Source organism: Epinephelus moara, chromosome 16 (assembly GCF_006386435.1).
Source record: "Epinephelus moara isolate mb chromosome 16, YSFRI_EMoa_1.0, whole genome shotgun sequence".
Classification (NCBI taxonomy): Eukaryota; Metazoa; Chordata; class Actinopteri; order Perciformes; family Serranidae; genus Epinephelus; species Epinephelus moara.
In genome coordinates this window covers 31,666,488-31,691,056 of record NC_065521.1, presented here as the reverse complement: position 1 = coordinate 31,691,056, position 24,569 = coordinate 31,666,488, and the positions used below count along the sequence as shown (strand labels likewise).

Below are 24,569 nucleotides of genomic sequence, written 5' to 3'. Positions count from 1 at the left end.
AGCCACGCCCTCCGCAATATTCATTGCCTCATAGAAGCTCAGTTTTAGTAAGTTTTCCAACTTTTGCCAAGAGGGAACTTTAGATATTGGTCCCTAGATTATGTTCACCCAGTTTCATGCAGATCGGTCAAACTTCCTAGGAAGAGATCGATTTTAAGTGTTTTTCAAAAAATTCAAAATGGCGGAAAATCTACATAACCAGAAGTTATGGGTTCTTGAGGCAAATTTGTTCCTCATGAGGAGAGGCATCTCTGTGCAAAGTTCCATGTCTCTACGACATACAGGGCATGAGATATGCCCATTCAAGGTTTACAATGCCTGTCGGTTGCTATAGCGCCCCCCTTTGGCCAATTGATGGAATATTGCTTCATTCGCATCCTCCCATGACCCTCTACCACTGTGCCAAATTTCACATGGATTGACCAAGTCAGTGAGGAGAAAAACGTGGAACACACACACAGACAGACAGACAGAGTTTTCGTCATGATATAATAAGATCTGTGAAGTAATTCGTGACTAAAGCTGACAGATAAATGTAGTGGAGTAAAAAGTACAATACTTCCCAAATTCCCTCTGAAATATAGTAAAGTAGAAGTATGAAATAACAAAATGAAAATACTCATAGAAAACACCTTAAAAATTGTGGTTTATTACTTGAGTAGATGCTCTTTGTTACTTTACACCACTGTTCGTAAAGTTTGTCGATCTAGATTGTGATGTTTGGTCTTACTGCATATCTGCTCTTTGTAAGGATTTGAAGGCAGCTTAAAGGCAAGTTAAATCTGGTTTATGATGGCACAGCCTGATAGCCACTGCAGGGGTCTATTTATAGGTCGAAACATCAGACAAATATAAGCAAACAACGACCACTGGGCTTCCTGAGGAATGCTCACCCAACATCTGGCACATTTCACTTCACTATTCCTACTGCTAACTGTTCACGCATGAGAGGGTGGAGACTGCAGTCAGATGAACACTGTGAAATGAAATAAACTTAAATATAAAGTATATAGATAAGTCAGTGTTTTTTCAGCTGCGTGGCCCATTCTGTCTGATTATGTCTTTAAGTAAAGATAATCTACTTTTGTGCAACCTTAAAAAAGCCCAGGGTTTGAAAGACTGTTCTTTCCCTCAACTCACTGCCTCAACTTCTTGTTTCTTCACTCTGTTTGCCAGAGCTCTAATTCTACTTGGTGTGTGGCGTGTCACATGGTGAATCTCTTTCTCAAAATATTGTGGAAGTTTCATCAAATGGTTGCGACATTTTCACATATATACATAACCATTTGGTAAGTGCTCATGCAAGGATTTTTCAGTTTCTTTTCTACTTCCTCTCCAGGCTGCTGGGAGTATTTTTGAAAACGGGCCAAGACTCTTTATCTACACATATCTGGGGAAAGGGTGGTTGTCTAGCACAAAATGAACTGTGGCTTTCAATTTGCCAGAGCAGAGCTGCAGATGTAAGAAGAACACTGCAAAAAAAAAAAAAAAGAAGCTTTGTTGTGTTTTGTCTCATTTAGTGCGACCTCAAAGCCACTTTAAAGGGGAAAGAATGCCATATGTTTATATGTTTCGAGTTGAAAGCCTGCACGCTGTGCAAGCAATTCTCAAGTGGCTGACATTGTTTTTGACGTCCATGCAGCATGTTGAGGCTCAAAGCTTTTTGAAAAACAACTGAAGACCATTTAGTCTGAATGCTGTCACAGTTTCACACTATTGTTATGCAGAGCTTTATTACTTTTCTTCCACATGCATTTTGCATTCAAATGTCTAAATGTTTATCAAGGACATATGTGCTTGTTTTTAGTTTTTTGACCAGCATTTATACTTTTTAAAGTGTTAAGCTTTTTTTTTTTTTTTTTTTTGAACTCCAGTACATCCAGAACTTTGCTGCCCATCTGCTCACCAATTCCCGCTCCTGTGATCACATCATCCCTGTCCTTCAGAACCTCCACTGGCTCCCTGTCCCACAACACATCCAATTCAAAGTCCTTCTCCTCACTCACAAAGCCCCTTCTCCATATCCCTCTGGAACTCTCTCCCCGAACACATTCAAGACTGCACTAACCTCTCCCGGTTCAAATCACTCATCAAAACTAATCTTTTGAAAACAGCTTTTAATGTGTGAATGATGTTGTGTGTATTTTACTGTATTCTATTTTGTGATTGTTTTTAACTATTGCAAAGTGTCTTTGAGTACCATGAAACGCACCCGATAAATAAAATGTATTATTTTATTTTTTTTCAACACCTCAACGAGCAGCCTTCATTGAGGAGGTGATGGTCACACCCAGAGGACTATTTTGCTGCTCACAACAGTCTTTTCTGTGTCTTATCGGAAATAAACCAGCTTCTTATTTGGAGATTACTAAATTCTGATCTGAATTATTATTGCCTCAAAGTAAGTGAATACAGTGCGAGCCAATCGTCCACCACGTTCAAATTCTGGTCTGTCCAGAAATGATCCTTGTCTTAAACTTCACCTGGTTGATTTGATATCACCTGCAGCAGTGTTGTTACATGATGTTTTTAATAGTTAATCTTTTCCCCTGTATAAACCAGGATCTTGGTAGCTCAGCACTCAGCATAAATCAGTGTGTATTTTGGGAACTGCATGGTCAACAATGAAAAACATACTATGTATTGGGACATACTATATCTTTTTCATACTATATAGTATGGTAGTATGGGTATTGGAATGCACAGATAATGTCAAATGCAGTATGCCAAAAATACCAGGATGTTCTACTACATCCGGTCACATGTTGCAGTATGCCAACCAGCATGCTTTTTCAGCCATTCTGACCCACAATCCTCTGCAGAAAAGATCGACTTCAGAAGTCACAATGATGGATGACAGACTTGGGTGACTAATGACCAGTTGATTCGTAATAATAGGAATATTAGTTGTTTAATTCAATAAAATAATCATAAATGTAACCAACAACAAAAGGGCATATGTATTAATTAACAATGACAGAGCAATGAATGGTTGGAATCTACAATGTGCAGTTATTACTTGCAAAATAACAACAGCAGAGGCCTCCGAATGACATCTGTCTCTGGCAGCTGCAGTACAACTCTACCCCTACCCCTGTCTCGTGGGAGACTGGGGGTGGGGGCCGATTCGCATACTTTATTTTTTTACTTTTAGTAACAGCTGCCCTTAAAAAGTACGTACTGTTGCATGCAGTGTGCACGCAATCGGGCCACACTACCTTGTCATAACGTTACACCCTGCTGTTGTTACTTTGCAATGTATGTAGTTTAACTTCAAAGTTATGACTGCACAGATTTTAGATTCTAACGTTTGCCACAGTGAAATCACAGCTGCAGTTCTCTGTCTATGTTGTTTTATAGTTATGTCCTATTGTTTGTAATATATATGCCTATTCCTGTTATTACTGTTCAACTGGTCATCAGTTACTTGAATGCGCTGTCATCCGTCATTGCGACTTATCGTCCGCTGTGCAGAGAATTGTGGGTCAGAATAGCCAGAAAAGCATGCTGGCTTACATACTGCACAATCAGTCTGCATGTAGTAGAACATCGTGGTATTTTTGGCATACTGCACTTAACATATTATGTATTGGGACATGCTAAATCTTTTTCTGGCATACTATATAGTATGGTAGTATAGGTACTGGAATGCACAGTGGGGCTCAATTTCCTGAGTGGGAGAGTTGAGTTTTGTACCAGTTGATGGTTATTCACCAAGAGAGAAAAATGTTATACAACAGCAGCAGTTGTTACTGCACAACCCGACGGAGAATTTATGTCATAATACCATGCTGCAAACATGTCCCTGCATGCTTCATGCTGTCTCAAAGAGTTTACTCTTGGCGAATTAGGTATAGGGTTACATATACCTTGCATGCTCTGTACTTTCAGAGAGGACAGGAGAATAAAGGGTAAATGTCCAGGAAATCTGGAAAGGGGGAGGAGCAGGAATACTAAACATCTGGGACTGGACAAGAGAGAAAGTGTTATGTAACGACAGTAGAGAGGAAGGGCAGTTTGCTTATCTGAAAAACAAAACAAAACAAAGAAACTACAGCAGGAGGAGACAAAAGAATCAGACCTAAAGCAGACAAACCAACAGCGTTCAGCATGTCGTTTCAGCCGGACTTGGTATGTCTCAAAGTTAAGCTTAAGTCTAAAAGGCTTTTTTTAAAGAGCTAAATTGGGCGTTTTCTCTCAAATGGAGTTCATTTCTTTTAAAGCTTGTAAAGTGGAGCAAATGAGAACTGACTCAGCATGAAGTCATTTAAAACACATGCAAAAGCTGTATTTTCGTAATTGCTTTTTCATGCATTTGAATATTCAACTTTTTTTTCTTCAGCAGCACTAGTGTTGTCCTTACGGACCGTTAACTATTTGTTGTGTCTCCCCTTCTTTTAATATGACTTGTAGACGTTGATATTTGTATGTTTTGGTTCTTTTCTTTCTTTTAAACATGGAGTTACCCCCTCGGCCAGAACTGTTTGACTTCCATGGAGTGTCAATGATTCACTATTTCACAGACAACTGGGAGAACATCCAAAACTTCCAGGCCAGGCCAGATGATATACTCATTGCAACATACCCCAAAGCAGGTCAGTCTATAAACATGAACTCCAGTGTAAATGCTTTATATCTTATAAAATGTGTGTGCAAAGAGGTGAAGGGTTGAGATTATTTTATTCCCCCCCACCTTCTCTCTCTGTGTCTCTGTCTGTCTTTTAGGAACCACATGGGTCTCCTACATCCTCGACCTGCTGTATTTTGGTCAGACAGAGCGTCAGAGAACCATTCCAATCTTTGACAGAGTGCCTTTCTTGGAGATTTTCATCCCGTCTTTGATTTCAGGTCAAACAGACAATCGAAAACACTTATGAACATTCATTATAAACATACAAACACTTATTTGACCTTCAGAAAATCTTATCTTCTACCTTTTGCATAAACTTCAGCAAACATTATCAATGTATCTGAAAGGTTTGTGTCAAAAGACATTACCTACCTGACTATAGCAGTCAAGAAACTATTTCAGCACTTTACAGCATCAGATATGTTCTTACTGCATCTTCTTTTAGGAAAAGACATGGTGGACAACCTCCCCACCTCTCCTCGACTCATTAAGACTCATTTTCCAGTCCAGTTTGTGCCAAAGTCCTTTTGGGAGCAAAACTGCAGGGTCAGTAGTTTCTGTTTTACTTATATTATTTTAATGCATGATCATAAGACGCTGAAGAGACTCATATCTAATGTATAGGCTGTAGAATTTAAGGCATGTCTAAGTGTATAAAAGTATATTATGTCTCATATAAAGTTCTTTAGATCGTTTCAGTGTTTTCTTCTTCTGTAGATGGTCTATGTGGCCCGCAATGCCAAAGACAATGTGGTGTCTTATTTTCACTTTGATCGCATGAACATGGCTCACCCTGAGCCTGGGGACTGGAGCAACTACGTCCACAGATTCATGGAGGGAAAGAGTATGCGTGAAATGCAATAATTTAGTTTTTTATTGGTACAGAGATGCAAAGATTTCTATTGAACACTACTGAAGTGCTTTCATTAATTGTTCTGTGACCTCAGTTGTATGGGGATCCTGGTACGACCATGTGAACGGCTGGTGGAAGAAGAAGCAGAGTTATCCAAAACTCCATTACATGTTCTATGAAGATATGGTCGAGGTGATGTAGTATTCTTTGAGGGGTCTGATCCTATTTAGGCTACTTTGCTAACAATGCAATGATAATATCTAAACCACTGTGTTTCCAGGAGACTGGACGGGAAGTAGACAAACTGTGCAGCTTTCTTGGTTTGACTCGTTCAGACGAGGAGAAGAAAAGAGTCGCAGGTGGATCACAGTTTGATAATATGAAAAAGGACGACATGGCCAACTATTCACTGCACCCAGTAATGGATTTCAAAATCTCTCCCTTCATGAGAAAAGGTAACCTGATGAATAAATTGATACATGTGTGTGACAAGAACAAAAGAATCAGATTCAGCTATCACATCTGTCTGACTCTCTCTGTGGTTCTGCAGGGAAGGTCGGTGATTGGAAGAACCACTTCACTGTTTCCCAGAATGAAGAGTTTGATGAAGACTACAAGAAAAAGATGACGGACCCCACACTTCAGTTCCGCACTGAAATTTGAACACGACTGGACAGGCTGTGTGTATGCAGAGATTTGTCCATGACTGACTGGACATGTGGCATTACTTTGAGAAAATCAAGTTACTGTTGCCTCTAATGTGATAGCAGATGTGTGGCGTATATCTTCTTGTCAATTTTCTTTGTTAAGGCTGTGAACGATATTTTATGAAACATGATGGAAATTAAATGACGGATCATGTCTGAAGGTGAATATTTCTTTCATAACAAGAGATTGTATGTTTGGCCGAGCTAAATATTGATAATATATTGATTTTGTGATATGAGACTACATATTGTTAATATTTTGGATATCATAATATTGTAAGTGCTGATTTTAACCTGTTTTTAAATGCTGCTTTACAGTAAAGCGATGTAATTTTCTGAACTTACCAGACTGGTCTTGCTTATTTGCCTTTACCCATTTAGTCATTATCTCCACATTACGGATGATTATTTAACAAAAATCTCATTGTGTAAATATTTTGTAAAAGCACTGATAATCAACCCCACAACATCGTTGCATCATGACTCCACCACTCAGGACCAAGCACTGAACCTGGGGCGACAGACCCTTCTCCATATCCAACCCCTCCCTCTGGAACTCTCTCCCCAAACACATTCGAGACTGCACCAACCTCTCCCGACTCAAATCACTCATCAGAACTCATCTTTTCAAAAGAGCTTCTAATGTGTATTTCATTTTATGAACGTTTTTATCTAATGCAAAGTGCCTTTGAGTAGCATGAACGCACTCTATAAATAAAATGTATTTCAGTCAGGAACACTTTTGTCAAAGAAAACTTTATTTCCTTTTGCAGTATTATATTTGGCGCAGTATTATATTTGGTGGTATGGCTCTGTTCTGGGGCCCCTCTGCCTTTACTTGGGCCTACGCAGAAAGCCTCTACCACACGCCTACGTGGAAAGCATAAGGCGGAGAGAGCACACCTCCCTGCCCTTCCATGTGCAAATGAGGAAAGCCTGAGGCAGAGAGGCAAACCTCCCTGCCCTTCCATGTGCCTATGTGGAAAGCATAAGGCGGAGAGAGCAGCAGCAAAGACCCCCCGGGACCAGAACAAAGCAGCACCGATGACAAACAGAAATGACACTGATAAGTCAGATACAGCATGAAAAGGAGGAGCTGGGGTGGTTGATTCGATTACAACTGCAGCAGTGTCTTTACATGATGTTTTTAATCGTTAGGACCTCCATCCTTTTTAAGACTTTATCTTTTCCCTTGTATAAACCAGGATCTTGGTAGCTCAGCGGGTACAGCACTCGGCATAAATCAATGTGCATTTTGGGAACTGCCACTGTCAACAATGACAAACATTTTTTAAACACATAAATGCATCGGGGCTCATTTGTAATCAGCTTGGACGATCAGCTTATTGATTGCACCTTCAGCAATCACTGGTTCTCAGTCATGGTTTTTGGAGGTGGCGATTACATCACTACTGTTACCACAACTACAGCTTTTGCTGTGTCAATGGTGCAAGTGGATCTTTTAGAAGGTACAGCAGCTGCCCTTAAAAAGTACGTACTGTTGCATGCAGTATGCACACAATCGGGCCACACTACCTTCTTAAAACATTACGCCCTGCACTTTGATCAGCTTGCTTTGATATCTGTTACCTAGGAGATAAAAGAAACACCACCTACCAAGTTCACCAGAGACAGAGGTCAACCTGGAGAGCTCTGCAGTTGTTACTAAACTCTTTTTAATTAATTGTACTATTTTATTTCCAAGGTAACTCTTTCTGATTGTATTTAATGTCTTTTTATGGTGCCTTTATTGCTTTTACTTGCTGTATGTTTTATGTAAAGCACTTTGAATTGCCTCGTTGCTGAAATGTGCTATACAAATAAACTTGCCTTGCCTTGCCTTGCCTTACTTTACAATATATGTAGTTTAACTTGAGTGTTGTAGCTGCACAGATTGTAGATTCTAACGTATCATATTTGAGACAGTGAAATTACATCTGCAGTTCTCTGTCACTGTTATTTTTATAGTTATGTCCTGTTGTTGTTTGTAATATTTATGATTATTTGTTCACTTAAACAATCAGTATTTCTATTATTACTTCTCAACTGGTCATCAGTTACTTAAATGCACTGTCATCTGTCATTGCGACTTCTTGCAGCTTTCAATCAGCTATCATTTCCTTGTGGGTTTGTAGATGTGACGTATCGTCTGCTGCACAGAGGATTGTGTGTCAGAATAGTCACAAAAGCATGCTGGCTTGCATACTGCAAAATCGGACTGCATGTAGTAGAACATCCTGGTATTTATGGCATACTGCATTTGACATGCTATGTATAAGGACATACTAAATCTTTTTCTGGCATACTATATGGTATGGTAATGTGCGTATTGGAATGCACAGTGGGGCTCAATTTCCTGAGTGGGAGAGTTGAGTTTTGTACCAGTTGATGGTTATTCACCAAGAAAGAAAAATGTTATACAACAGCAGCAGTTGTTACTGCACAACAGAGTTGAGAGTTCATGTCATAATAGTGTGCTGCACTCTGGCAGATCGGTCACAGCCCGTCAGTGTCAGTGGTTGAACTCCAGTCTTCTGCAGTGCACTGCATTTGGGCTTTAAGATTCTTCAAGCAGTTTGTTTAATACGTCTGTGTTTCTAGCCATGCTATAAAATCCATTCAGCTCTCAGCATTCACACTGCATTTTCTGTTGAAAATGCATTTTTCTAGTTAGATTTTCAAGTGGTTAGAACGAACAAATTAGAATGAAAGTAGTAAAATCTGTTTGAGGTTGCTAAGGTTGACTCTTGTCTATGCATCTTTCCTGCTCAATTTCTTGATACAAACATAACCCTCAAAAAAGTTTATTCCTGACAAATTAGGTATAGGGTTACATATACCTTAACTCTGTAAGTTTTTGAGAGGACAGGAGAATAAAGGGTAAATGTCCAGGATATCTAGAAAGGGGAGGAGCAGGAATACTATGAAACACCTGGGCTGGACCAGAGACAACAGAGAAAGTGTTATGTAATGATAGTAGAGAGGAAGGGCAGTTGACTTATCTGAAAAATATACAAAACAAAGAAACTACAGCAGGAGGAAAGAAAAGAGTCAGAACTACATCAGAGAAACCAACAGCATTCAGCATGTCGTTTCAGCCAGGCTTGGTATGTCTCTAAATTAATCTAAAGTCGAAATGCGTTTTATTAAAAATAGCTAATTTGGCTTTATTCTAAAGCAGAGTTAATTTCTTGTTAAACCTGTAAAGCGGAGCAAATGAGAAGTCATTTAAAACACATGCAAAAGCTATATTTTCATAATTGCTTTTTCATGCATTTGAAAGCTTAATCTTTGATGACACCATTGTCCTCATGGACCGTTAACTACTTGTTGTGTCTCTCCCTCTTTAAAGATGACTTGTAGAGTCAGTGTAGTTATTTGTATGCTTGATTCTTTTCTTTTGGTCTTTCTTTTAAACATGGAGTTACCCCCTCGACCAGAACTGTTTGACTTCCATGGTGTGTCAATGACCCACTATTTCACAGACAACTGGGAGAACATCCAAAACTTCCAGGCCAGGCCAGATGATATACTCATTGCAACATACCCCAAAGCAGGTCAGTCTATAAACATGAACTCCAGTGTAAATGCTTTATAGCTTATAAAAGGTGTGTGCAAAGAGGTGAAGGGTTGAGATTATTTTATTCCCCCCCACCTTCTCTCTTTGTGTCTCTGTCTGTCTTTTAGGAACCACATGGATTTCCTACATCCTCGACCTGCTGTATTTTGGTCAGACAGAGCGTCAGAGAACCGTTCCAATCTTTGACAGAGTGCCTTTCCTGGAGATTTTCATCCCGTCTTTGATTTCAGGTCAAACAGACAATCGAAAACACTTCACCATATTTTATGAACTTTCATTATAAACATACAAACACTTATTTGACCTTCAGAAAATCTTATTTTCTACCTTTTGCATAAAACTTCCGTAAACATTATCATTGTATCTAAAGGTTTGTGTCAAAAGACATTACCTACCTGACCATAGCAGTCAAGAAACTATTTCAGCACTTTACAGCATCAGAGATTTCCTTACTGCATCTTTAACTCTTCTTTTAGGAAAAGACATGGTGGACAACCTCCCCACCTCTCCTCGACTCATTAAGACTCATTTTCCAGTCCAGTTTGTGCCAAAGTCCTTTTGGCAGCAAAACTGCAGGGTCAGTAGTTTGTATTTTACATATATTATTTTACTGCATGATCATAAGATGCTGAAGAGACTCATATCTAATTCCTAGGCTGAGTAATGATTAAGAGAAGCAGTAGAATTTAAGGCATGTCTAGGTGTGTAAAAGTATATTATGTCTCATATAAAGTTCTTTAGATCATTTCAGTGTTTTCTTCTTCTGTAGATGGTCTACGTGGCCCGCAATGCCAAAGACAATGTGGTGTCTTATTTTCACTTTGATCGCATGAACATGATTGAGCCAGAGCCTGGAGACTGGAGCAACTACGTCCACAGATTCATGGAGGGAAAGAGTATGCATGAAATGCAATAATGATAGAGTTTTTTATTGGTACAGAGATGCAAAGATTTCTATTGAACACTACTGAAGTGCTTTCATTAACTGTTCTGTGACCTCAGTTGTATGGGGATCCTGGTACGACCATGTAAACGGCTGGTGGAAGAAGAAGCAGAGTTATCCAAAACTCCATTACATGTTCTATGAAGATATGGTCGAGGTGATGTAGTATTCTTTGGGTATCTAATCCTGTTTAGGCTACTTTGCTAACAATGCAATAATATCTAAACCACTGTGTTTCCAGGACACTGGACGGGAAGTAGACAAACTGTGCAGCTTTCTTGGTTTGTCTCGTTCAGACGAGGAGAAGAAAAGAGTCACAGGTGGATCACAGTTTGATAATATGAAAAAGGACGACATGGCCAACTATTCACTGCACCCAGTAATGGATTTCAAAATCTCTCACTTCATGAGAAAAGGTAACCTGATGAATAAATTGATACATGTGTTGGCAAGAACAAAAGAATCAGATCTCCACCTTCAGCTAATGCACATGTCTGACTCTCTCTGTGGTTCTGCAGGTAAAGTTGGTGACTGGAAGAACCATTTCACTGTTTCCCAGAATGAAGAGTTTGATGAAGACTACAAGAAAAAGATGACGGACCCCACACTTCAGTTCCGCACTGAAATTTGAACAAGACTGGACAGACTGTGTGTATGTGGAGATGGGTCCATGACTGACTGGACATGTGGCATTACTTTGAGAAAATCAAGTTACTGTTGCCTCTAATATGATAGCAGATGTGTGGCGTATATCTTCTTATTGATTATATGAATTAAGGCTGTGAATGATATTCTATGAAGCATGGTAAAAATTAAATGACGGATCATGTCTGAAGGTGAATATTTTTTTTCATAACAAGAGATTGCTGAGGAATATATTGATAATACACTGATTTTGTGATATGCGACTACATATTGAGATTTTGGATATCATAATATTCTAAGTGCTGATTTTAACCTGCTTTTAAATGCTGCTTTACAGTAAAGTGATGTAATTTTCTGAACTTACCAGACTGGTCTTGCTTATTTGCCTTTACCCATTTAGTCATTATCTCCACATTACTGATGATTATTTAACAAAAATCTCATTGTGTAAATATTTTTGTAAAAGCATTGATAATCAACCCCACAACATCGTTGCATCATGACTGAGGTATTTGTTTAAAAATATATTTGATTTCATCCATATCGCCCAACCCTAACTGTATGTACAGAAAACAAAAAATAATCAATGATGTATTTAAACTAACTTAGTTTAATTAAAAGAATGTATAGTATCATGTCAACTAAGCAGGGGCAATACCAATCCATTTTTATTTCAATATGATACCGATACTTTTTGCTACAGTTTTAATGATACCAATACTGATACTGATCATTTCTTAAGGGTCCAGTGTGTAGGATTTAGCAGCACTGAGCAGAGAGGTTGCAGAAGTGAAACCTGTGAGTAAAGCATGTAGGCGAACCACAGTTGCTGACGGAAAAATACTAATGGCCCTATAGAGCCAGTTTTTGACAGCCAGTGTCTGTTCTGGGCTACTGTAGAACAACATGGCGGACTCCATGGAGGGGGACCAGCTCTGTGTGTAGATCTAAATGACTCATTCTGAGGTAACACAAAGAAAACAATTCTTATTTTCAGGTCGTATCATGAAAACATACTTTTCAATATTATAGCTGCTGCGCAGCGATGGGTTGGGTCCAGGCATTTTTAAGCAATTCTGAGCAACAAGCAGAAGAATTGGAAGACATTTAGGAATTTAGCAACACAATCTGCCTTTTGTATCAGCTGAGGCTTGAACTCACAACCTCTGAGACTAAGAATCAATTTCTATCTCACTGAGCTTATTAGTCAGTGACAATTCATGTGTAGCTTCACAAATTGACTAAGCCAGGCGTGCAGGTTTAGCAGCCGTCCATGCATGGAAAAGCAGATTTCAAAATTCAGTTATCGAAACAAAAATATGAAAATACACATATTGCATCTAGACAGCATGGAGATGTTGGTAATTTGTTTGTAACAATGACTGATTTGCTCCATAAGTGAAAAACTGATGTTTAAAATTGCCATTTTTAAATTGACTCCAATTGTTCACATTAGAGCAAAATTCAAAATGCTGTCACAAATTCAGTTTTTGAGATAAAATTCTGAAATTTGCCACACATCATCTACCTCTAGAATTTTGTCATTTTTTTTACATGAACATTGAAGATTTATTTAGCAAGAATTTGTATGTATATGTTTACAGTACCGTTTACAGTTACAGGACTATTGGCTTGAGTTTACAGCTGAGGATATCTGGCATGAGACTGGACCTTTGTGCAAAGTTTGGTGAGTTTTCACCCATGGGAAGTATGATTTCCCTGGTAGAAGAAAGAAGAAAGAAGAAGAATACCTAGGATTACAATAGTGTCCTGGCAGCTTAGCTGCCCGGACTAATAATGTACCAAGTCTGCCAATGGATGCCCCAAATTCCACACATTGGACCTTTAAGTGGGTATGGGACTTTTTAGAACAAGCAGGACATGATAAAAACAAACAAAATAAGAAGGTATTATTATCATTATTCTTAAAAAAGAGGAGATAATTATAATATTAATAATACCTATACCAAGTAAAAATACACTTAAAACCTAACTAAAAGGTTGCAAAAAAAGATGTTTTTAGTTTGCTTTTAAAAGAGAACAGTGTTATAGCAAACCATAGTTCATGTCGAAGAGAATTCCAGAGAGTAGGACCATAATGACTAAAAGCACCATGAGCTGATTGAGAGTTGATTTTAGGTACAATGAGTGGACCTGTATTTGATGATCTAAGGGATCTCTCTGGTGTGATCTCTGTGAGCATGTCAGCAACATAGGAAGGAGCTAAACCATTAAAACATTTATAAAAAAAAAGGAAGTATTTTAAAATCAATTCTTTGTTTTATTGGGAGCCAGAAGAGAATATAATATAGTTATGTGGTCAGACCTTTTAGTTTTTGTTAAAACTCTGGCTGCTGCATTCTGATTAAGCTGAAGTTTATCTAATGTCTGCATTGTCAGTCCAGCAAAAATGCTTCACAGTAATCCAGCCTGCTGGAAAAAAAAAGCATAAACCAGCCTTTTAGAGTCTGACTGAGGCATGAAGCATCTAAATTTTGATATATTTTTGAGGTCTAAAAAGGCGTTCTTAGAAATATTAGCGATGTGCTTCTGGTAGTTAAGATAAGTGTCTAAAATCACATCCATGTTTTCGACATGCTCACATGGTTTAACAGACAGGGGAGTTAACAAATATGGAATTTCATTCCTCAGTGTGTAATTAAAGAGCAGCTGTGTGACGACACCATTTACATTGACATTCTCCAATGAGACCAAGAGATTAGTGTGATCGTTGATGTAAATCCAAAGATTTTCATTCCGATCCATATTTCGGTATTTGCAATAGAACATCATTTCTTTTGAGTGTGATCAGGGTATGACAGTAAAACCTGTTTTTAAGGATTACTGTTGCTGAGGCTGACTGTTATATCTTTCCTGCTCAAATTCGTGATCCAAACATGCCCCTGTTTGTTTTGTACCCACTCGTGTGTTAAACTTTAACACACTGAATCAAAAACAAAAGTTGATTCTTGACAAATTAGGTACATGGAAACATACACCATGCATGCTCTGTATGATTCTGAGAGCTGGGGAATAAAGGGTAAATGCCCAGGAAGTTTGTAAAGGGGAGGGGCTAGAGTAAAGAATCAAATCTGGGACTGAGCTCCAGTTACAATAGAGAGAGTGTTATGCAATGAGAAGAGAGAGGAAGGACAGGATCGCTTGCTAGTCTGACAAAAACTACAGCAAGAGAAGAGAAGGGGGTGAGAAATACAGCAGAGAAACCAGCAGCGTTCAACATGTCATTTGAGCCTGGCTCGGTATGTCTCTAAATTAAAGTCTTTTTCAAAGAGCTACATTGGGCTTTTCTTTCAAGTGGAGTTCATTTCTTGCTAAGCATGTAAAGCAGTGCAAATAAGTATTGGCTTGTAGACTAAGTACACACACAGTGAACGTATACTTTGTATGTTTTGGTTCATTTCTTTCTTTCTTTCTTTCTTTCTTTCTTTCTTTCTTTTAAACATGGAGATACCCCCTCGACCAGAACTGTTTGACTTCCATGGAGTCTCAATGACCCACTATTTCACAGACAACTGGGAGAATGTTCAAAACTTCCAGGCCAGGCCAGATGATATACTTATTGCAACATACCCTAAAGCAGGTCAGTCTATAAACATGAACAACAGTGTAAATGTTTTATAGCTTATAAAAGATGTGAGCATAGAGGTGAGGGGTTGATATAATTTTATTTCCTCTCTGTGTCTCTGTCTGTCTTCTTTCAGGAACCACATGGGTCTCCTACATCCTTGACCTGCTGTATTTTGGTCAGACAGAGCGTCAGAGAACTGTTCCAATCTTTGACAGAGTGCCTTTCTTGGAGCTCATCTTCCCATCATTAGGCTCAGGTCAAAAAGATGATCAAATAAACTCTCCATATTTCACACACATGCATCACAAACATACAAATGATTAGTAAACCCTCAGTAAACCTCATTTTCTACCATTTGTGTAAACTTCAGTAAATGTTTTCACTGTATATGAAAGGTTTGTGTCGCAGAACTAAATGTTTTCACTGTATATGAAAGGTTTGTGTCGCAGAACACTTTATTTACCACAGTCAAAAAACTATTTCAGCACTTCACAGCATCAGATTTTCTTGAGCAAGTTTATTTATGTAGCATAAAGCAATTCAGAAAACATCAAAAGCAATAAAATAAAAGTTATGGTGCAGTGTTATAATAATAATAATAATAATAATAATAATAATGATAATAAAACTGTTATAATAATCAAATATTTGATTTAATAAAAGGCAGAGGCAAACAAAAAAGTCTTCATTAATCTAAAAGAAAGGAGAGTTGCAGCAGACTGAGATCTGAGAAGTCGGAGGCCTGTACTACAAATCCAGTTCATACTCATACATACCCAGAATATTCATTCATTCATTCATTCATTTTACCTAATCGCTTATCCTGTTTGGGGTCATACGGGGGCTGGAGCATATCCCAGCTGACGTTGGGTCAAAGGCTGGGTCCATCCTGGACAAGCCGCCAGACTATCACAGTCTGCGCTGGCATTTTTGTGTAGTTTACAAGTTACAACATCTTCTTGCACTTTCCAGCATATCTTCTTCTTCATTTGTTTTTGGACATGGCAGTGCTATTCTGTTTCAAAAGATGTGTACCAACGCCCCCTATCTTGTAACAGTGAAAACATGGATTGACAGAATATCTCGTCAATGGTGGGGAAGAGCTGGGTCATAAATGGTGGAAAATCTTGTAAATGGCAGGGAAAAAGTTAAGGTTATAGTAGACTGACTTTGTAATCATCTGTAGTTAATATTGCCAACTGAAGCCGAGCATTGACTTGTAATTGTTCTTCCTTGACTCCAAAAACAATTACCTTAGTTTTGTCTTTGTTTACTTGAAAAGAATTATGGCACATCCAATTGCTCATTTGTGCAGTACGCTTGGTCAGAGCTTGTGCCGGACCATTTTCTGCTGGTGATATGGTTATGTAAATTTGTGAGTCATCTGCATATCGTAACATATTTTGTAGTTCCCCTTAATCTGAGCCAGTGGAAGCATGTAGATGTAAAACAGAAGAGGCCCCAGAATAGAGCCCTGGAGGCTCTGCATGTAATTTTGTATGCTCAGATGTACAATTACCTGTAGACACAGAGTAGTCCATATCTTTTAAGTAGGAATTACACCAGTTTAGTACTGTGCCAGAGTGTCCCACCTAGTTTTCCAGTCACACTAGTAATATTTAGTGGTCAGTCGTGTCAAATGCAGCACTTCTTCACTTCTTACTTTATTTTTATTTCTTTGTATAGGAAAAGACCTGGTAGACAACCTCCCCACCTCTCCTCGACTCATTAAGACTCATTTTCCAGTCCAGTTTGTGCCAAAGTCATTTTGGGAGCAAAACTGCAGGGTCAGTAGTTTGTGTCTTATTTGTATTATTTCAATGCATTATCACAAGATGCTGCAATAGCAGCCAAAGTAACATCAAGGACTCATCTTTCATTTAAAGGCTGATAACAAAGAGAAGCAGTAGAGACATGTCAACCTACAACAAACACTTGCTGTTACACTTGTTTTTTTCTTCTTCTGTAGATGGTCTACGTGGCCCGCAATGCCAAAGACAACATGGTGTCTTATTTTCACTTCGATTCCATGAACATGGTTGAGCCAGAGCCTGGAGACTGGAGCAACTACATCCACAGATTCATGGAGGGAAAGAGTATGTAGAAAATACAGCAATAATGGAGTTTTTTTTATTGGTACAGAGATGCATCGATTTCTACTGAACACGACTGAAGTGCTTTCATTTATTGTTCTGTGGCCTCAGTGGTGTTTGGATCCTGGTACGACCATGTGAGCGGCTGGTGGAAGAAGAAGCAGAGTTATCCAAAACTCCATTACATGTTCTATGAAGATATGGTCGAGGTGATGTAGTTGTTTTTGGTGTCTAATCCTGTTTAGGCTATTTGCTAACGGTGTAATGATAATATCTAAACCACTGTGTTTCCAGGACACTGGACGGGAGGTAGACAAACTGTGCAGCTTTCTTGGTTTGTCTCGTTCAGACGAGGAGAAGAAAAGAGTCACAGGTGGATCACAGTTTGATAATATGAAAAAGGACGACATGGCCAACTATTCTTCAAACCCAGTTATGGATTTCAAAATCTCTCACTTCATGAGAAAAGGTAACCCAATGAATAAACTGATAATAGTGTGTGACAAGAACAAAAGAATCAGATCTCCACCTTCAGCTAATGCACCTGTCTGATTCTCTCTGTGGTTCTGCAGGTAAAGTTGGTGACTGGAAGAACCATTTCACTGTTTCCCAGAATGAAGAGTTCGATGTAGACTACAAGAAAAAGATGACGGACCCCACACTTCAGTTCCGCACTGAAATTTGAACAAGACTGGACAGGCTGTGTATATGTGGAGATGGGTCCATGACTGACTGGACATGTGGCATTACTTTGAGAAAATCATGTTACTGTTGGCTCTAATGAAATTATTCTCAATATGTTTCTGTCATGCCCCCCTTCAGAAGTAGAAAAAGTTCATGACCTCCCAACCAACACTTTTAGATCAATAATTAACAGTAATTTGGGAAGCAACCACTAAAACAGGATTAGTGTTGAATTTTAGTGAGATAAAGTTCAGCACGACAGCATCTGCAAACTCTTGTTTGTTTATTTTCCCTACATATTCATTCAAATTTGTTTGGCTCCTTTTTTTCCCCTAATTGTCCAAGTGTAGTGTGCCTGATGTGCATTCTCGTCAGCTCACATTGGGTCATCTCGTCAGTTGTTGGATAAGCTAACAAAATTGTAACCATCCGGGGCTGGGTTGTGGGGGCAGCAGGCCAAGCAAAGCACCCCAGATGTCCCTCTCCCCAGCAACACTTTCAAGCTCCTCCTGGGGGACCCCAAGGCATTTCCAGGCCAGATGAGATATGTAATCCAACCAGCGCGTCCAGGGTCTACCCCGGGGCTTCCTACCTGTTGGACAGGCCCGGGAACACCTCTAACAGGAGGCACCCAGGAGGCATCCTGATGAGAAGCCCAAATCACCTCAACTGACCCCTTTAAGGCGAGGAAGCAGCGGCTCTACTTTTATACTAAATTTATTTTCTATCTTTGTCAGTATATCCCCCTGAAACCTACACACTGAACCTTTAAACCACAGGAGACCTTCCTTATGATTTACTGTCAATGTAACTATGAGAAATTAATTTTCATGTGATCATCAAATTATGAAGATTCATGTCTCCATTTTTGCTCCTTGTACTACTGCATGGATGCAACCACAACAAGACTTCTCTGCAGATTTTCGTTTAATTTTTACATGACTGCTGATACATTCTCAGAGTGACCATAATAATGTTTGATGGAAAATATATGCAACTAAACAGTGCTTAAATACACTGACATTAAGATAGACTAAATCATGTCCAACAACAAAGAATAACTCACATATATTCTGATCCTAATATAGGCTGCGATGATTGCAGAGGTTGCCAAAGCGTTTCCTGATAAGTCTTGCAAAACCACACCCATCCGAGTGAAACCCAGTGTCTTCAGGGATTCCCTGTCATCCACGCCCCACCTGCAGTGACTCTGCACCCATTCGTGTGTTAAACTTTAACACACTGAATCAAAAACAAAAGTTGATTCTTGACAAATTAGGTGTATTGTAACATATATCATGCATGCTCTGTATGATTCCGAGAGCTGGGGAATAAAGGGTAAATGCCCAGGAAGTTTGTAAAGGGGAGGGGCTAGAGTAAAGAATCAAATCTGAGCTCCAGTTACAATAGAGAGAGTGTTATGTAATGAGAAGAGAGAGGAAGGACAGGATCGCTTGCTAGTCTGACAAAAACTACAGCAAGAGAAGAGAAGGGGGTGAGAAATACAGCAGAGAAACCAGCAGCGTTCAACATGTCATTTGAGCCCGGCTCGGTATGTCTCTAAATTAAAGTTTTTTTCAAAGAGCTACGTTGTGCTTTTCTTTCAAGTGGAGTTCATTTCTTGCTAAGCATGTAAAGCAGAGCAAATGAGTATTGGCTTGTAGACTAAGTAATTTAAAGTGCATGTTAAAGCTGTATATATTTATAATTGCTTTTTAACACATTTGTATATTAAACTTTTTTTAATCTTCAGCAGCACCTGTGTCTTTTTCTTGACTACAACCTATTACTTAATCTTTGAGCACACCATTGCATTATTTGGACTGTTAAATATTTGTTGTCTCTTGTTCTTTAAGGATGACTTGTAGAAGCTGCTTTTTAAACACAATCTGACTTCACTGTCTGACCCTAAACATTGCTTGCATTCTTTTCCTCACAGTCAAATTGCTGCAGCTTAATTGCTCTCACACAATGAACGTATAGTTTGTATGTTTTGGTTCATTTCTTTCTTTCTTTCTTTTAAACATGGAGTTACCCCCTCGACCAGAACTGTTTGACTTCCATGGAGTCTCAATGACCCACTATTTCACAGACAACTGGGAGAATGTTCAAAACTTCCAGGCCAGGCCAGATGATATACTTATTGCAACATACCCCAAAGCAGGTCAGTCTGTAAACCGGAAACTGCAGTATGAACGCTTTACAGGTCGTAAAAGATGTGTGCATAGAGGTGACGGGTTGAGATCATTTTATTTCCTCTCTGTCTCTGTCTCTGTCTCTGTCTCTGTCTCTGTGTCTTTCAGGAACCACATGGGTCTCCTACATCCTTGACCTGCTGTATTTTGGTCAGACAGAGCGTCAAAGAACTGTTCCAATCTTTGACAGAGTGCCTTTCTTGGAGATTTTCATCCCACCATTGGGCTCAGGTCAAGATGATCAAATAAACTCTCCATATTTCACACACATGCATCACAAACATACAAATGATTAATAAACCCTCAGTAAACCTCATTTTCTACCATTTGTGTAAACTTCAGTAAATGTTTTCACTGTATATGAAAGGTTTGTGTCGCAGAACACTTTATTTACCACAGTCAAAAAACAATTCAGCACTTTACAGCATCAGATTTTCTTAAGAAAGGCAAGTTTATTTATGTAGCACAAAGAAATTCAGAAAACATCAAAAGCATCAATAAAAAATGAAAAAGAAAAAGGAAATTTGAATACAATTAAAAATGCCATGAAAGAGCTAGACAACAGAAGATAAGCTAAAATATACAAAGACACGTATAAAAACATGTGAATGAAATTTGCGCCACAGTGTGAGAAATAATTAATATTTGATTCAATAAAAGGCAGAGGCAAACAAAAGCTATCCCAGCTGACACGGGGCGGGGTACATCCTGGACAGGCCACCAGACTACTGCAGGGCTGCCACTTAAGCCCTTTTTAGATAGGAATTGTGCAAATTTGCAGGAAAACCCAATCAGTCTTCTTTCAGCATTGGCAGTATAAAAACAAAATTGGGGAGGGCGGAAAATTGCCACCTACCTACTTTTGTTTATACAGAATGTGCCTTTTTCGGGGCAATGAGGGGCGTGAGCAAGTAACAAAATGTGTAGCTCAGCATGTGACGTAAACAGTGACGTGGGAGGGAAGCCACAGCTAGTCAGGCGGCGATTCTCTCGTAAATCGGCCTGTTCTTCACCGTCCCCGTCATCTGACGGTTAATGGCCTCTTCGTTTGCGAGTGCAAGGAGGGTGCGCAATTCCTTGTCTCCCCAGTTGCTCATCTTTACAGTGTCTGTCAGGTTTGCGTTTCCCTCTTGCTACTAGCTGCTCGCTAACTCCTGCTATCAGCTGTTTCCTGTTTATCCACCGCCAGTGGCTCGCACGTGCGGCGTCATCAACAGCTCCTCCCACAAGTCTTCAACAGCCCCTCCCATGGCAGAAGGCCACCTCGGTCTGTTTAAACTAAAAGGGTTCCGCCAATATGACTACCCTACGAGGCGGAAAATTGGGCACCTGGGATCAACTTGCCTTTCCGCCTCTGTGTGTATAAACGCTCGCAGCTGGCCGGCAAATCGGCCCAACATTTGCGGAAAATCTGGCAGTGTAAAAGGGGCTTTAGAGACAGACAACCATTCATGCTGACAGTCACACCTACGGCCAATTTAATGTCACCCATTAGCCTGACATGCATGTCATCCTCTGTCTTGCTCTTACTGAGGACTCAAGCAGCAGCGTTCTAAATCAGCTGCAGCTGTCTGATTAACATTTTAAAGGGAGACCAGAAAGACACAATTAGGGGGAAGTCTTAAAAAAAAAATGCATGGACGAGTTTTTCCACATCCTGCTGAGACAAAATTATTTCATCCATTATATGTTCTTAAGGTGATAGTAGACTGACTTTGTAATTGTCTGTAGTTTTCAATATTGCCAACTGAAGCTGAGCATTGATTTGTAATTGTTCTTCCTTGACTCCAAAAAATATTACCTCAGTTTTGTCTTTGTTAATTGAAGAGAATTATGGCACATCTAATCACTGACTTGTTGGGGGGACTTGTTGGGACCACTATCTGCTGCTGATATGGTTTTACAAATGTGTGTGTCATCTGCATATTGTGACATATTTTGTAGTTCCCCTTAATCTGAGCCAGTGGAAGCACGTAGATGTAAAACAGGAGAGGCCCCAGAATAGAGCCCTGGAGACTCTGCATGTCGTTTTTGGACACTCAGATGTAAAGTAGTCCATATACATAAGCCCCACCTAGTTTTCCAGTAACGCTAGTAATATTTAGTGGTCAGTCATGTCAAATGCAGCACTTCTTACTTTATTTTTATTTCTTTGTATAGGAAAAGACCTGGTGGACAACCTCCCCACCTCTCCCCGACTCATTAAGACTCATTTTCCAGTCCAGTTTGTGCCAAAGTCCTTTTGGGAGCAAAACTGCAGGGTCAGTAGTTTGTGTCTTATTTGTATTATTTCAATGCATTATCACAAGATGCTGCAATAGCAGCCAAAGTAACATCAAGGACTCATCTTTCATTTAAAGGCTGATAACAAAGAGAAGCAGTAGAGACATGTCAACCTACAACAAACACTTGCTGTTACACTTGTTTTTTTCTTCTTCTGTAGATGGTCTACGTGGCCCGCAATGCAAAAGACAACATGGTGTCTTTTTTTCACTTTGATTCCATGAACATGGTTGAGCCAGAGCCTGGAGACTGGAGCAACTACATCAAGAGATTCATGGAGGGAAAGAGTATATACAAAATACTATAATAATGCAGTTTTTTTTATTGGTACAGAGATGCATCAATTTCTACTGAACACGACTGAAGTGCTTTCATTTATTGTTCTGTGGTCTCAGTGGTGTTTGGATCCTGGTACGACCATGTGAACGGCTGGTGGAAGAAGAAGCAGAGTTATCCAAAACTCCATTATATGTTCTACGAAGATATGGTCGAGGTGATGTAGTTGTTTTTTTGGCATCTAATCCTGTTTAGGCTATTTGCTAACGGTGTAATGATAATATCTAAACCACTGTGTTTCCAGGACACTGGACGGGAAGTAGACAAACTGTGCAGCTTTCTTGGTTTGTCTCGTTCAGACGAGGAGAAGAAAAGAGTCACAGGTGGATCACAGTTTGATAATATGAAAAAGGACGACATGGCCAACTATTCTTCAAACCCAGTAATGGATTTCAAAATCTCTCACTTCATGAGAAAAGGTAACCTGATGAATAAATTGATAAATGTGTGTGACAAAAACAAAAGAATCAGATCTCCACCTTCAGCTAATGCACCTGTCTGATTCTCTCTGTGGTTCTGCAGGTAAAGTTGGTGACTGGAAGAACCATTTCACTGTTTCCCAGAATGAAGAGTTTGATGAAGACTACAAGAAAAAGATGACGGACCCCACACTTCAGTTCCGCACTGAAATTTGAACAAGAGAGAGTCAGACTAACATATTATGTTAGTCTGACTCTTCAGAAGATTGCAAAGCTAATGTGTCATTAAAGGGCAGCTGTATGACAACACCATTTACACTGACACGTTCAAATGAGACCAAGAGATCTGTATGATCAGTGATGTAAATAAAAAGGTGTTTATTCATATTCAAATTTCTATATTTGCAATAAAACAGCAAGAACTCATTCATGTTGATGTTGCGTGAGACATTAATGATCAGTGGACTACAAGAAAAAGATGACGGACCCCACACTTCAGTTCCGTACTGAAATTTGAACAAGACTGGACAGGCTGTGTGTATGTGGAGACGGGTCCATGACTGACTGGACATGTGGCATTACTTTGAGAAAATCAGGTTCCTGTTACCTGTAATGCAGTGGTTCTCAATATTTTTATGCCATGCCAAGCCGAAAAAGTTCATGACCTCCCAACCCACAATTTTTTTTTTATCAATTATTAACAATAATTTGGGAAGCAACTATTAAAACGGGATTCATGTTGAATTTCAGTTAGATAAAGTTCAGCATGATAGTGTCTGGAAATTCGTGTTTGTTTATTTTCCCTACATAAATCATATTCATTTAATCATTTTTGTCCCTTAATCATCCACGAGACTACTTCAAAACATGTGGGTTTCACCCGGGGGTGGTGCCTTACGTCCTGTGTCACACAGAGTGTAGTGTGCCTGATACGCTTTGTGGTCTGCTCACACTGGAGCATCTTGTCACTTGTTGGATAAGCTAGCAAAACTGTAACCATCAAGTTGTTTATTAACCTAATCTTTACCTTAACCCCCAGATTAAAGTCCAGTGTGAAAGATTTCAGGGAATTGATAGACATATAGTGGTGACGACTGCAGATTGCAACCAGCTTTAACTTCTTCCAGTTAAAATTCCTCCAGTGTACTTTTTTCAGGAGGTTTTCACCAAATTATCCACAAAGGAAGAAAAAAGAAAAAAGTGTTTTTCCAAGGTAAGGTAACAAAACCAACCCAGTCTCACTCTGAAGTCGTCGGAATCCGACACTTGGTCAGTGACTTGCAACGTCAGACACTTATGAAAGAAAACTGTCTTTTAACGTCGGCATGATGTGCGGTAGAAGAACAAAAGTTAAGGTGGCAAAAATCCGAGTAGGGTAGGTGGGAGGGGTGGTGGATGGGTCCAACAAACACTGACTTTCACCCGAGAGAACGGTGTTTGTGTCCCATAAGATTCTAAAGCCAAACCCTGTTCTTTGTTCCTAAACCTAACCACATGTTTTTGTTGCCTAAACCCAACCATGTGCGTGGGTTTTGGAGTTGTACTGATGTAGTGCATTTATTTTGAAAGAAACTGTATGTAAACGGTAAATTTCCTATGAAAACGGAAGTGT

General features: G+C 39.4%; 2 protein-coding genes across 6 annotated transcripts; both read left to right on the top strand.

The window, feature by feature from the left end:
• Positions 1-3,972: 3,972 nt before the first annotated feature.
• On the top strand, positions 3,973-23,403 carry LOC126402118 (cytosolic sulfotransferase 3-like). Of its 5 annotated transcripts, XM_050063822.1 has the most exons (9): positions 3,973-4,131; positions 4,463-4,595; positions 4,726-4,848; positions 5,076-5,176; positions 5,348-5,474; positions 5,578-5,675; positions 5,764-5,842; positions 11,034-11,129; positions 23,061-23,387. In XM_050063822.1, exons 1-9 carry the CDS (start codon positions 4,111-4,113, stop codon positions 23,171-23,173), a joined length of 891 nt encoding a protein of 296 aa, XP_049919779.1. In that variant the 5' UTR covers positions 3,973-4,110; the 3' UTR covers positions 23,174-23,387. The 5 variants fall into 5 exon arrangements, with proteins under 5 accessions (XP_049919779.1, XP_049919777.1, XP_049919780.1 ...); XM_050063820.1 differs by lacking the exons at positions 11,034-11,129; positions 23,061-23,387 and adding an exon at positions 6,034-6,534 and having other exon boundaries at positions 5,764-5,938; XM_050063823.1 differs by lacking the exons at positions 3,973-4,131; positions 4,463-4,595; positions 4,726-4,848; ... (3 more) ...; positions 5,764-5,842; positions 23,061-23,387 and adding exons at positions 9,168-9,297; positions 9,615-9,747; positions 9,878-10,000; ... (2 more) ...; positions 10,773-10,870; positions 11,232-11,491 and having other exon boundaries at positions 10,955-11,129.
• Positions 14,482-19,308, top strand: LOC126402119 (cytosolic sulfotransferase 3-like). The gene is made up of 8 exons (XM_050063826.1): positions 14,482-14,618; positions 14,827-14,959; positions 15,081-15,203; positions 16,634-16,734; positions 16,917-17,043; positions 17,152-17,249; positions 17,335-17,509; positions 17,613-19,308. The coding sequence occupies exons 1-8, from the start codon at positions 14,598-14,600 to the stop codon at positions 17,723-17,725; spliced, it is 891 nt and encodes a 296-aa protein (XP_049919783.1). The 5' UTR covers positions 14,482-14,597; the 3' UTR covers positions 17,726-19,308.
• Positions 23,404-24,569: the final 1,166 nt, after the last annotated feature.

Excerpts from the sequence above, each read along its gene's own strand:
- LOC126402119 (XM_050063826.1), top strand. The coding sequence starts at position 14,598 with ATGTCATTTGAGCCTGGCTCG. Across the intron at positions 15,204-16,633 it reads CTTCCCATCATTAGGCTCAG|GAAAAGACCTGGTAGACAAC; the intron begins GTCAAAAAGATG and ends TTCTTTGTATAG. Across the intron at positions 17,250-17,334 it reads TCTATGAAGATATGGTCGAG|GACACTGGACGGGAGGTAGA; the intron begins GTGATGTAGTTG and ends CTGTGTTTCCAG.
- LOC126402118 (XM_050063825.1), top strand. The coding sequence starts at position 14,598 with ATGTCATTTGAGCCTGGCTCG. Across the intron at positions 20,151-22,079 it reads CATCCCACCATTGGGCTCAG|GAAAAGACCTGGTGGACAAC; the intron begins GTCAAGATGATC and ends TTCTTTGTATAG. Across the intron at positions 22,958-23,060 it reads CTCTCACTTCATGAGAAAAG|GTAAAGTTGGTGACTGGAAG; the intron begins GTAACCTGATGA and ends GTGGTTCTGCAG.